Source organism: Mycteria americana, chromosome 20, assembly GCF_035582795.1.
Source record: "Mycteria americana isolate JAX WOST 10 ecotype Jacksonville Zoo and Gardens chromosome 20, USCA_MyAme_1.0, whole genome shotgun sequence".
In the NCBI taxonomy this organism is placed as follows: Eukaryota; Metazoa; Chordata; class Aves; order Ciconiiformes; family Ciconiidae; genus Mycteria; species Mycteria americana.
The window spans coordinates 7,200,708-7,215,204 of NC_134384.1; the positions used below are offsets into that span (position 1 = coordinate 7,200,708).

A 14,497-nucleotide genomic window follows, 5' to 3' on the forward strand; every position below is an offset into this window, starting at 1 on the left:
CAGCTGGCACTATAAAACTCCTTACATAAGGAATGAAACCAGCTTTACTATTTATATGTCAGCTAGTAGCTGGAATGAAAAGGCACCCTGCACTTTTAGCCTCTGAAGCTTTTTCTTTCTTGCTCTAAAGACATCATCAGGTAATAGCAGAGCCTGCCAACAAGCACAGCTCAGGCACTACTGCTGTTTGAGATGAATCCTTGCTCTCCCTCCACGCCATATCTGGCTCAGTCAAAAAGAAGTATGCCTTCCCCTTCCCACCTAAATGAGTACAGGAGAAAACGGCAAGAAGGAGGAGGCCTAGAGGGTCTTCTATGCAGGAGCTCTTTTGCTTCCCTATGCCTGAGCATGTTCCTGAAGACGGCCTCTGCCATTCCTAGGTGTGATGAAAGTTATTACAAGGGATGGAAAGCAATAAGGTTTTGGGTTTTTTTTCATTTGGGTTTTGGTGGGGGTTTTTTTGGGTTTTTTTTGTTTTTTTGTTTTTTTGGTTTTTTTGGGTTTTTTTTTTTTTTTTTGTACTCCAGAGCCCTAAAATAGAAAAAAAGATCAAGGCTGCTGCTTTACTCACTCCGGTCCTCCAAATTAAGGAATGAACAGTAAAAGTCATTGCAGGCCCTTGAACAGCAGTACTTTCATGACAAACTGGAGGTGGCAGAGACTCCCGAGGAGCTGCTGATATAGCTACTGACAAGCAAAGCCTGGGCTCCCTTAAAGGCTATGCGACCCGTCTTACGTGGTCACCTCTCTTCGACTTGCATAGCCCTGCAGCCCTTACCACTCCCCACAGTGTTACCTGCATAGTAGCATTGTCATCTGTGTTCAAGCTGCACTGAGCCACCGCAGGGAATGCTTGACAGATCAGGAGCTGGGACAGAGGAGGTTTTGTATTCCTCACAACTGTGGTCAATATATCGATAGAAGTCTGAAAGGAAAACACAAACAAAAGCACTGTTACAGTAGCAGCCATAGTATGCTAAGTCAGAATTACCCACCGATGGTGCAAGCATCAAAAGGTGTAAACTGGAGGGATGTGAGGCAGTACTGCAATCACATCCTGATTTTACAGTCTAGAATATTTTTAAAATCAGAGGACCTTGGAGTCATGCACCCACAGCGTCACTGTATTTGACATGGACACATGGTGTGCGCTGTAAAAGTTCCCAAAGCAGTTCAAACATTAAAAGCAGCGTAACCACTTAAATACAGCAAACAGTTTCACGGTACCCTAATGCATGCTACTCAGTACAGCCAGAGAACCGTTCTAGCTGACTTGTTCCATGTTGTTTATATTGATTAAAATTTATTTTAATTACCCATGAGTGATTGTTACAGTCGTACCAATCAATAGGCAGATTATAAGCATATTGATAAAGATGTTTATGGGTTTAATTCCGTACAATCATTCTACATAGTCAATGCTTAATCTTTTATAAGCTGACTTTTTATAGGAAGGACAAACCTGTATAATTTATCTCCAGCAATTAATACGTATGTGACATACAAATCAGAAAAAGCCTTAGAAAAAAAGTGCAAGGAATAGTCGTGCACCCTGCTGGAGAACATTCCACCACAAAGAGGAGACTGTTATTGGTGAAAGATGGCTATGTCAAAGTAAAATGACTAGGGATACGCTGCAGAGACTGGAAGATGGCCAGAGGAGCAGTTTAAAGTTAACTTTTGGAAGCGTCTTCCCCCACCTGCAGTTTGCCTTCTCTCCACAAAGAAACCTCTACCAATGATCGAAGTCATTGTTTCAAAGCAGTTTAAAAGCAACCTTTCTACTCTTTGCAGACCAGCCATCCTATATGTTAAAGAACAGGGAATCATCTCCAGCCAAGACCATGTACCACTGTAGCACTTACTGCACAAAGCCCTGCTGGGATCTTGTCAGCAGGGGCCTGCATGATGCTGACAAGAGTTGGTATTAGCCTCATCTGCATTGGACCCTGGCAGGCTTCTATCTGAGCTAGCTCCTTAAAGATATCTTGGGCAAGAGAAGCAACAACTGGATCTGGAGAGAGAAAGCACCATTTACTAAAACATACTAACAAACACATCTCAATTTTTGCTACCACTAATTCGAATAGGCAAAGCAGCAAGTTTCCCTTCTAGCTTTACCGTTCAATGAATCAATGTTCATTCAATTATCATTTATTAAGTTTTTAGCACCAGGATTCAGTAGCAAAAACAACTGTACTTTGAGAATATAAATTGAATGCATACCATTACTGTACTTCAGAAATATTGCAATCGTGAAGGGGCAGATTTTGTTCTCCACACTTGCTGTAAATGCTGGATCTACCGTACAGACGATGCACAGCGTCTCCATCACAAGGTTTAGGACCTCTGAACTGAACTGAGTTGCCAAGTGGATCAGTCCATCAAGAATGCTAGGAAGGAAAGGCTGCAACACATGGGTGCTCTCAGAGATCTTCAGCTGGTCACAGTAGCTAGACAAGAAATTTGTGATACAAAAATACACATTGGTTATACATTTAACACTAGATGATATATAAGAGGTTATTTCACTCCACTCATTCTTTTGCCTTAAGTTCACTCCTCTAGGACTTTTCCCCATCAGTCTACTATTCCTTGATCTCTCAACAGCTCAGCTATCTTTCCTCCTCATTCCATGGTTCACAGAAGCAGAGTTGAGCCAAGTGATGTTAAAAGCTTCCACTGCCTCTTAGTAACAATTCTCTCTTAAGAACTGCCTACCGATGGAGAAAATAAACCTTGAGGAAAAAAAGTGTCTGAGTGAGACTCACTGCTTACAACGTCTTTAATCACTGTGTTCTACGAGTGAGCTACGGAAGAAAAAAAACAATTTCAGGAATAACCAAGTTTTAAGTCTCTGCCTTTATTCATTATCATTTCAATGCAAATAGAAGACAAGGTGGTTTTGGGGGGTGGGGAAGAGTAGTTCTTTTGTGGTTTTTTTGTGTGTGTTTGTTTTTAAACTAATGTTCAATTTTCACATTAGAATCAATACAGCAGATCTTCCCTTTTTCTTCTTGCAACTTATTTACAAAAACAGGATGACACCCCCCCCCAACATTTCTTACTGTGATTTGCTCCACAAGCCCGTATTATGTCATTCAGCCACCTTCGTGACTGAACAGGAGTAATCTCGGTTTCATTTGTATGCTTTCCATCGCTATCTAGTTCTACTTCTCTTTGGGACTGTATCCATTATAACATTTTATTGTAGCCAACCTTGAATCTCAATTTCATATTCCTCATTAGAGTTATTCTATTTTGAACCTGCCTGCTTACACTTTTTATTCTATTAATTCTATTTATTTTTTCTATTTATTTATTAGAATATTTCTAATTATTCTATTTATTCTAGCTAATGCTATTTCATTCAAAGCAAATACTTCCACAGTCTATACAAAAATATCAATATTTTAACATACCAGTTTTATAACTGTAATTTATACCACCTATCCCTGGAGCTTTGGAATATCTTAGGGTTTACTTACCCCCAGATAGCTCTGACTGCAGAGATTCGGACAGAAGGAGGCTGGGTTTCATGTAGACCACTGACAGTGGCTTGCAGGAACTGCTGGATTAGTTCTGGAGACATAGCCACTGTAAAACGGCTGGCAGCCCACAGAGCACGACCCAGGAGAAAAGGAGACACTGAAACAAAACAAAAAACCCCAGTGGTTTTAGAGTAAGTTTTATGAGTTTAAAATTACAGCTGCTTCCATCCATTATCCAAAATTTTGTCATCCTAGCAGGAAAATGGTAAGATATGACACAGAAGACCAGTGTGCAGGCACACAAAGAATTTTTCTTCATGGGTAGAATCCAGTTTATTTTCTTAGTTATTTCAAAAAATAATTTCTAATTCGTTTAAAAAACAACTTCTTCCCTCAATTAGTTACAATCGAATTTGTTCATCAATACAGCAATACATGCTTTAGTGATCATCAGAACAAACGTAAAGGAAGAGAATCAAGGCTTTTTCAGTAATTCCTGGTCATCTAGCTCAATATTCTGTCCCCAAGAGCAGCAAATAGCAGAAGCTTAGGGGAAAGAATTAGAGAAGCAGAGCATGTATACAGGGATCTTTTACAGATTACTTTTCTAGTTTCCAGCCATCACCTTGTAATTACAGAACATGATGTTCAACAGCACCAGCGAAACAGTGAATACTCATTATCTACTCACCTGTTTACACTTATCAAAGTATGAAGTATCTTTATCACACTTAACCCTTCTGCCTTTTCAGACTAAAAGTATCCTTATCTATTTAGGCTATCCTCAAACAGATGATGCTCTCTATTTCTCAGCATCTTTAGTGCCATTATTTATATTCCTGCAAGTATTAATTTTAAGACGAGGACATAAAAAACTCCATGCAAGATATATAGCAAGAGAAAAGCTTTGTTTTCTAAGCAAGTATTATAAAAAGCAAGGTTTCTTTGTCTTATTACCACTACTGAGCATTAAATGGACATCCTCTGAGAACTATCTATATACTGAATCCAGGAGCCCCTTCTAGAGCACACTAGCTCATTTACAACCCAATACCACATATGCAAATGTGTGTAAATATATGTAAATAGCTGAGGTTGTTTTTTACATGCATTGCACACTATGCACTTTGCACACTATTTCTTCATTCCAAATTAACTCAAAAAAAGAAAAAAACTTCTTTGTAATAGGCTAAACAAATATTTCTTTGATGAAAGCATCCAGCAATTTGTTTTTCTGCACTGACACAACTTAATGGGACTCAGCAATAATGCTCATATTGGCTTAAACTTCTCAAATTTTAATTATTTGCAAGGATTCTTGAGGTTCGACTTTCAACAACTCCTTTGACTTTCTTGCACGCTGATGTAAGATAACATAGAAAGCGGAAGCCTACAGAGATCCCAATAATAGGATCACACTCAGCTAGGAATACTATTTGAATTCATGTGCTATGACTAGTGTCAGCCCAAGCGTAAAGAAAATGGGATAGTATGTTTCTGCAGGAATTCTGAAGCCTGTTAAACACTGCTGGTATCTTTCCCAGAAACTGGTACAAGACAACAGAACCACTATTTTCCACCAAGTTCCCCAAGCAGTCACCATTTCATCTCCAAGCCCTACAGGCTCAAGCATCCAGACAACAGTGAGTTGCAACCAAAGGCATAGTGTCCTACATGTAAATGACTTATACTAGACCTGGTAGCATGTGTGAACTCACAAGATAAGATTTATGCCCTTTCACCTGTACAACGTGCACAACTGCATTTCACAACACTACACGCATACAGCAACCTGATTCATCAGACACTTTTGTTTGTAAGAGATGTCCAAGGTCTGGCACTCAGCATTTACTCTGAGTAATGGCAAGGGCCAATATACCTGAAAGGTTGAGGTCTGCAAGAACAACATTTGTCAGGAAGCCGTGCATATCAAAATGTATTCTACCATTCTTCACACTGTCTGTAATAATAGACTTCACAGAGCCCAGGGCCAGCATACAAGCTTCATGTATTTTCCACCTGCAAAAGAATTCAGATGCCTTTAGGTTTTCCCCCCAACATCGCCTCAATAAATAAATAAAAATTCTGAAGTGGAAACCATAGAAATTTTTCAGTCTAAGCTACCACAACTGTTTTCTTGATCCCAAAGCCGAGAATTTTAAAAGGCCCTGACAGAAATGAACATTTGCAAAACTCAGCAAGTTGGGGGCTTGGAAACTCACCCAGGATAGGCAGCATTCTCAGTCACTTTCTAAAATACCGGATGAGTAATTGTTACTTCTTGTATCAATTTTGTTCCCATAATAAAAAAAGAAATGAGACTTTTCTATGAAGGCTTACATCTCCAGCTGTGCCTTACTTGATTATTCTATGTGCAGAAGCACTGAGATACCCAGCACGTTAAAGGTTTAAAAATGTCTAATTTTGCATTACGTTTTGTTCATTATGATGAAATAGAGTTATGGGCAAATACCACTTCTCCTTGGTTTTAGTTGTGAAGCAAATAACCTACTTTAAAACTTATCACAATTAAGGCAGACGGGGACTCAATGTCTGATTTCTCTGACATTCAGTTGCTGCTCACTATACCGAGTGGCTACTCTGACACTAATACTCAAAATAAACACAAACACTGAACTAATGTACTGTAAAACCAAGAGAGAATAGTTATGGAACAGCAACCAGGTACTCCTGCAGTTGAGCTTTCTCCTCCTATCCCCAATTAACATTAAAAATTGCAGCTTTGAAGTTCTAAAATTGAACACACACATCTGCATACAGCACCTATATCTCTTCTTTACACCAAGTAAAAGAAGATATGCCTGAAATTTTGGGCTCAATTAACTGAACAGAAAGTGAAACTATTGCCAATTTTTCTTCAGATTGCATATAACTAATTATAGTTTCCAATGATACATTTTAAGGAATTGTCAGGGTCTGGAGGAAGCCTGGGGACAGCTAGCTTGTCCTAGGAATTGCTGAAAGTATTCCACATGAAGAGTTCGTCATCTGGCTCAAGAACTGCTGTACTTTCTTTTCCTTCTTCTAATCAGAGTTCTCAAATTTCATCCTTGTCCACCAGTAGCAGTGCCACAAAAAAAATGTGATTAAATTGAGCTGCACCCCATGCTGCAAAAGAGCTTGCCATTCATACCAGTGTTGTTCCCTGCTGCCCCATCTCCTTACCAGTGCTCAGCACCGTTGTTTTTAGCCTGCTCAGCTTCTTGTAAATGTCTTGTAGCTGCTGCAGCCAAAGCAGTTGCACTCTCATTCTGGAAGTCAGCAGCCACAGCCTGCACAGAAGGAAATGATAACACTTATTTGTGTAGACTTTTAAAAGTTGGCCTTTTCTCCAAATGCCCTTCATGAAGCTAGGTTTATTATTTGTTATTATTATTTTGGTTGCATCTAAATGTGGAACACATTTCATACCAGCAACAGATCCTGTGCAGCAATCCTCACTGTATAGGAAAAAGTATCATCATCTTCATCCTCCACAAATTGTTGTGGATTTGCAGTCCAAACTTTTATCTGAAACAAAAGAAAACAAAAAGGATAGGGTGGATGACTAATTCAGAACATCAAGGGTAAAAGGGAGCTTTTCTGTTCCCAGTAATCTCCGTTTTGCAAAACTACTTTCAGAATTCTTCTCTGCCATAAGAAGTTATAGTCTTCAACTGATTTTTCTTATGTTCTACTGGAGAAACTTTATATTCTATTGGACACACCCTCTCTGTTCTGAGCTAATCTTGCTCTTCTGCTCCTCATTTGAGATCAGAATTTGACAGAACTAATGACTGACCTGGAATCAATGTTACACAGTTTTATTTATAGATGAGGAATGGGAGAAGCAGATGAATCTTTAACAGAGTGCCTGTTTTTATGCATGCCTACCTAAACAAAAAGACGATGGCTGTCAGGCTGGGGAGGCCAGGAGCCACGTAGAATTCCAGTACAAATTATTTCACACCACTAGCACAATTTTTTCACTATCACACTATCACAGAAACCTGGCTATCCCTTTCAGCATGATAATCCTCATTTTACAGCATAATACATCATGAAGGAATGAAGAAAGAAAGCTTGAGACGCTTGGGGTTGTTCAGCCTGGAGAGGAGAAGGCTCGAGGGAGACCTTACTGCTGCCTTTCAATATGTAAAGGGGGCTTATAAGAAAGATGACAACTTTTTACCAGGGCCTGTCGTGACAGGCAACAGTTTTAAACTGAAAGAGGGTAGATTTAGATTAGATATATGGAATAAATTCTTTACTACGAGCGTGCTGAGACACTGGAATAAGTTGCCCAGAGAAGTTGTGGATGCCCCATCATTGAAAGTGTTCAAGGTCAGGTTGGATGAGGCTTTGAGCAACCTGATCTAGTGAAAGATGCCCCTGCCCGTGGCAGGGGGGTTGGACTAGATGATCTTTGAAGGTCTATTCCAACCCAAACCATTCTGTGATTCTGTGATTTGATTCACGTTACACCATTTGGGAACATCTGGATGCTACTGCCCTAACTCCTGGCACAGCAAAGTGACAGAACAGCCTATTAGATTACAGCAGCTTCCATGCACTGAAACTCTTCCTAGGACATTAGCAGTTTTAAATCTCTCATCTCAGTTGCTTCCTACACAAGACAAACACACTCACCTGCTCCTCTGTGATCTGCATATAAAGGAGGATGTAATAGATCAGCTCTGGCAAAGCCTTCTTCACTGTGCTCTTAAATTTGTTGTTTTCCAACAAGGCATGAACAAATTCAAATATGCTGAACACTAGATTTTCAAAGCCCAATACTTCACCTGAACAAAGAAGTAAGTGGAAAAAAAAAAAGAACATGACTGAGTATGCCAACGTACAGAAAGGCAGAAGTTGAAAACAAAACCCACAACTGAATATGCTAACATACAGAAAGGTATACATGGGTGTCAAATATAATTACGAACGGTTAGCTTGTCTGACGAGATAATGTTTATTCTTACTTCTGGACTAGCAAGGGCGGCAGCAGCCTCAGGAGGACGTCTGACCTCATCATATTCTGCTCTCTTCCCACCTCACTGCACACCCCTCTTTAAAACTGATCAAGCTCAACCTAAAACCCATTTGGTTTTCTTTTGTCCCATTATGTTTACCTCAAAATTGTTGCAGAACTCAGTCCTTAAATTATGCAGCTTCATTGATCACAATCACATGAACTTGCAAATAAATGATGAACACTGTTCTAACACCATAAATGTACCTTTACGCACGATATCCTACAGTGTTTCAGTCACTGTTTTGACAACAATAATATTAGGCAAGTCCATTCCTCTTTAAAAGGGAAGGCAAAAGTGCAGTTTAAAAAATTCTTACCATCAGAATCCACAGGGTCCTCCACCTCTTCTGTGTAATTTACTTCTGTTCTCACATAAGTGGATGGAGTTAAGTAAATATGCGTGTTTCTAAAGAACTGCGTCTATTTAGGAATTAATCTGTTCCTATCTTAAAATTCCTGATAACTAGGGAAGTTTACTTTCTTAAAAAAATCTTTGACTTTACACACAGTCCTGTGTTGCAGAGAGACGACAAGCCCCAGGAGCTCCTGGCTTTGTGCATTGCCCAACTTCAAAGACCACTCCTGCAGACCACTTCCACATCCTTTAGATCATTTGATACACTTAAACCAAATCCTCCAAGGTAACCCAAAACTTCATTTATGTTAAAAATTTGCAAGAACGGAACCACTCAGACTCAACTCTTTCCAGGGGATGAGCCAATTCAACCCTTCACTGCTGCCAAAGGGTGAGGAGCCACCCCATGATCCCATGTGCTACCTTATGTTGGCTCTGCTCCTTGTCAGGCCTCTCCATGAGCCTCCAACTCTGGGATGTGGCCGAAAACTAACTTGGGGGTGGAGAGGAAGGAGGTTTCTTTGGGGATGGCGAATTGAAGGTCCAACAAATGCCAGAGCAAACACAAGGGAAGGAAGGACAAGACTCTCCCCTTTTGCAAACAAAAAACTATTTTGTCAGCTCAGCTGCCAGCAGGACTGCAGTGAGAGTCGGGACAGTTGAGGGAGAAATACACCATCAAAAATTTAACAAACAGCTCCTTGGATTTTTACAGGTGTCTAAAAGAACAACAAGCCCCCCCCAAAAAAACCAGCTGACCTTGAAACTAGACAGCCTCTACTTGCTCCAGAACTAAGGCTACTTTTATGGTCTCCCTGCCCATTTTCACTCTACAAGAGCCTATCACCCAACACGCAACAGGATTCTGAAATGCAAGACTATGCAGGCAGCTTTGATATAAAAAGGTCTAGATCTATGATCTCTAGCAGAACAGTCATTCTTATTAAATTACAGAGGAAAAGCTCCATCAACCCTTACATTATTATCGCAACACAGTGTCCAATTCTGGTGTTTATACCAAAAATTCACAAAAAGCTACAAGAAGGCTCAGTATTCTACAATTACTGTCTCATTATAAAAGGTTAAAAAAGCAACTTCTGGATTAATGATATGGAAAAATCTGACTTGTCAGTTTGCAAGTACTGGAAAAACTACCAACAGAGCACCTCTAACATGGCCAATTGTGCAGTGAAGTAATGACTGTTACAACATTCAAAAGGCAAATCAACTTCAGCAGCAAGTGTAACCAGCCATTAGTACTGCTGTGGCAAGGGACATTGTAGATTCTCCTTTACGTGAAGTCCTTACATTGTGAATAGACATCTTTTTAAGAAGACAATTTTCACCAAAGAGTACCAGAAACAATGCAGAGATCGGCTGCAATTCTACAGCCAGTCTAACACGGGCACTCACATCATTCATCATATACAACTTTTAAGTTAAAAGAAACTTAATGGAGCCAACTGATATAACAGAAATATTGGGTACATCTACACCATAGATGCCTATATTCTGTCTGTCACAGCGGACTACACCATGTACCATGCTCTTCAGCTGCATTCAGGTCGTTATTGTGTATGAGACAGGATTTGTCTTGTTCTATTCTAGTTAAAACCATTCCCTACAAAGGATATAAGGCGGCACTTTCTGTAAGGGTATTCCAGACGATGGGCAGGATCTGCTGCATTGACGAAACCATGTGCTTCGGATAGTTTTTCACAAGTGCTGTCACAGCCTGGAACAAAAAAAGAATATCAATCAGAAGCAAAACTGGGGAAAACCATCAACAAACACTCAAATCACAGGCTGCTGTTTCATTAACAATTGAGATAACCCAATGTCTTCCTGCGACGAAGGTCATCTTCTCTCACTCCTGACCAGGAAGTCCCCTCAATTGCATGAACTCTGACAAACAGGCCCCTCTTCATATTTGCTCTTTTGCAGGGAAGCAAAGGGATAACGTGAGATGTACAACTCTGGAAATGAAGACAATGCAATAATTTGGCGGTAAGATACAGAACTTATTATATTATATAAAGACCGTGTCTGTCAAGACTGGGCAGCCAGAGATAATCCAGATGCGTATGTTTGAGAATGAGTCTGGGAGGCGACAGCAGCATTAGAGAAAAGACCTGTTGACAAAAACCAGCCTCTAAAAAAACAAAAAAAAAGTTTATGCAGGTGCTGACAGAGGATCTGAACCTGGTCTGCAGGACTGCTGCAAACTCAACACCCTGACTATGGCCACAGTAGCATCTAAAGAGACTAGTTCTATATGCCACTGCTTATGAACCCCATGCAAGGGGTTAATAATAATAAAACATGCAAGTTTTTCTAAGCTATATGCCAAGACAATCTTGCAGGAAGCACTGCTGGAGTGGTAAGAGTTTTTCAATTCAATAGCTCTGCAATTCTAACAACAGAGGGCTGCATTTGCAAGTTCACCACTTTCCTGCAGTGCAAGTCATTAAAAAAAAAGAGCACTCTCTCCTGTCAAATGTTGTATTTCAACCCCTGGCCTCTCATTCTGCCAGTTCCCACTGCTTGTTTGAGCTAAAAGAACTGCTTCACAGATCTCCTCCTCCTCCTCCTCCCTCTGCCTACCCCCACGTACTGCTCCACCAGCTACTAAATCCTCCAAGAAAATCCTTATCTATCTCTCTTCAGAGCAAAGTCAAGCTACTCCCCAAACAGGACGTTTAAGGCCAAGCCAGACAATAACGGACTGCATCCACACCTGTAGCCTGAGTCACCGCACAAACACACCGAAACCACCACTGAGGGAGCAACACGACAGCTCCTGAACCCTTTCCAGCTATTCTGCAAGCAAAATCCAACCGCATCTTGACTAATTGCTCAGCATCTCCTTAAAGTCACTCCGTATTAAAGCCTTTTCTTGCTTCACTTCCTACTTGTGTCTTTAGACAGAGAAGGAATCCCCAAATTTGTGGATAAAAAGCTTAAAATATATGCTAGCCAGCAGCAGGAGAGCATGCTAAAGCTAAATGTTCAATACGAGTGCAGCAGGTACAGGCTATGTACTTTGCTCATGAACTTAGGAAAGCTGCCCCCAAGACACTGGCCACCACCTTGTCTTCCACCCAAGAACAAAGAGGGTATAATTAATATACAGGTGTTGAAAGAACAGATTTTAAGCATAAGCGAAGCAGCACTACAGCAAGGTTGTAAGGTACTTTAGACTGTTGGTTAATTGGTGCTCTTGATATAATTACTGCATACTAAGTACACCGTATTTATATTCCCTTGCTATGAAATTTGCCTTAACTCTGTTACCTGTCATGTTTAATCACTGTTTCTCTCAAAACAATCAATAGTGGCATGTTCAACAACGTTGGAATTGGGATTCAAGAATCATTTAGTTGCAGCTCACTCCTCCTCAGAGATACCAATTTAATTCATGCTAAACTATCAAACAACAAAACAATAAATTACAACACTGGTATTTCGTTCTAGTCCTCACGGTTGAAAATATTTTTGTTGTGGCCAAACCTCCCATCTCCTCCAAGGGTTAAAGGCACCGACTTTCCTGTTGATAACTGCTTCAAAACTTGTAACTACACTTGGAAAGATTTGGGACAAATTAACCATCAGTGGTTCGCCATGACGTGATCCAACCTACTTATTTTCTTAAACAGGGTAACTGTCCCAGCGGATCAGGCAGACATAGACACTTCAGTATTATTCGTTAAAGCTTTTGACACTGTCCTGCATAACGTTCTTATATGGAAAGCAAGACATTTTAGGTCAGGGCTGCCTCTGATTTCCACTGAGAACTCCATGAACCTTGGAGTACAAAGCTCTCAAGAGACAGGGAAGAAAAAAGAAAATCTTCCTGTCATTTGCTGCATAGCACTTCATTAAGGAAAAAGAGATAGGACTGAGTTTGCATCTGGTTGAAAATGTACTATTAAAAAAAAGTCTTGATTCCCTCCTCCATTGCATCAGCATTTCAAGGGGTTCCTGTAATGATCTCATCTGTAGAGCTGGCTTAACTAATCCCTTGAGGTCTCTTACTTCTGCATTACAATGACTATAAAATCCACTTTTCTGGAAGGGAAGGCAATTTATGGGTCTTTCACCTGAATCTCTTTTCCCTTAGAAAATTGGTATCATCAGCTTAGAAACCCTAAGTGACAAAATCATGAATTGCCCTGAGTCAACAGCCACAATACTCTCTCTTCACAAAAAGCCTCCTACAAACCACTTGTCAGCAGAAGATCTCCTGAATTTACTGTTTAAATCCATACTGATTTTCTGCTGCCATCAATGCCACCCAACATACAATAGTGTATTCAGACCAAAATCCTCTCTTGTATTGCACCTACCCAGCAGTGGCCAAAAGTAGATGCCCACGCACAATTAAAGAACAGAGCAAGAACACGATGACATTTCCTCAAATACTTTCCCAGCCTGTCACATCTTTCAAGAGACTACTGCTGTATATCAGTGCAGACATACAAGTACAAACAGCTCCAATTCCAGTAAGCGCTGTTACATAAATAACAAAAAAGGCTGCAGAATGTATGAATGTAACAAGAACAGAAGAACCGGGCTATGGTTAGAGTGAAACTATCAATTACAGCTGCTTTCTGCGTAGGCTGAAAACTACTTCTACTCATTAAACATCCGAATGTATGTATCTGGAATCAGAGATTCAGACATTCTTGAGCTGCAGCCTGTTCAAATCAAGATTACACCCTGCAGAGTATCCCCTTCGTGTTAGCGTTCCTATATATTACTGTCCCATGAATCCCAGTGCACAGCCAATGGAAAGGAAAAAAAAAAAAAACCCACAAGAGACACGCTCTCAACAAAACTTGCCACCATCCTACCCCAAACTCCTTTCCATTTGGTGCTGCACAGCAAGAAATAAGCTCTGGCTGTTTCCATTGTACGATACCTGCAACCCCTTACTGAGAAGTGACAGGATGCCATAACCAGGCATCCTGTGCTGCCTTTAAGAGGACTAAAAAACCAAGTTCCATGACACAGAACTTAGCAGTTGCTAGTTTGTATAATACGATAGCATCCTCCCAGCATTTATTTTCATGGCTCCAGCGCAAAGCTGGTCATTATGAAAAACTTTTGATGCTTGTCTCCAATAACTCTGTCGTATTGTTTTCTTCAGGGAATGTGGCTGAATGGGTCTCAGCTGTCCATTTTCAGAAACCTGTACAGTGTGACACAAGTCTTGCTTACCCCAGCACACGTGCAAGTAAATAGAAAATCTGGATTTGATTCTGCAACTTATGTTTTTGAGCTCTTCTTTTCTCCCCCTTGTTGCAGGCAGCACACCCTAGAACTCCAGCGCTTTCCCAGCTGTTGAAGGGATCTCCACATTGGCACTCTTGTCCCTACACACTGAGTCATATGCACATAGAGCTCTGCAATCCAATCTTCTTTCTCCAGGAAACCAGAAGAATACAAACACTTTCCACCTCTCTTTTGCAGAGATAATTTAGCATTAAAGAGCAGGCAAGTTCTAGAAAAGCACCTGCACATAATAAGCTTTTAAAACTTAATTGCAGCAGAATCTTGCAGCATCTTTAGAAAAAGACAGGTTTTAACTACTGAGTCCAAACAAGATGCATCCAA

General features: G+C 40.4%; 1 protein-coding gene across 1 annotated transcript in view; it reads right to left on the reverse strand.

Annotated features, from left to right (window-relative positions):
- Window positions 1-14,497, reverse strand: part of IPO9 (importin 9) — a 40,812-nt gene that overhangs the window by 11,113 nt on the left and 15,202 nt on the right. The window contains exons 8-17 of the mRNA XM_075521877.1: window positions 10,516-10,616; window positions 8,844-8,902; window positions 8,142-8,293; window positions 6,924-7,022; window positions 6,678-6,784; window positions 5,371-5,510; window positions 3,489-3,648; window positions 2,227-2,453; window positions 1,866-2,014; window positions 797-925 (exon numbers count right to left, since the gene is read on the reverse strand). Coding sequence (XP_075377992.1) covers window positions 797-925; window positions 1,866-2,014; window positions 2,227-2,453; window positions 3,489-3,648; window positions 5,371-5,510; window positions 6,678-6,784; window positions 6,924-7,022; window positions 8,142-8,293; window positions 8,844-8,902; window positions 10,516-10,616 — 1,323 coding nt within the window. The remainder of the gene's footprint in view (window positions 1-796; window positions 926-1,865; window positions 2,015-2,226; window positions 2,454-3,488; window positions 3,649-5,370; window positions 5,511-6,677; window positions 6,785-6,923; window positions 7,023-8,141; window positions 8,294-8,843; window positions 8,903-10,515; window positions 10,617-14,497) is intronic.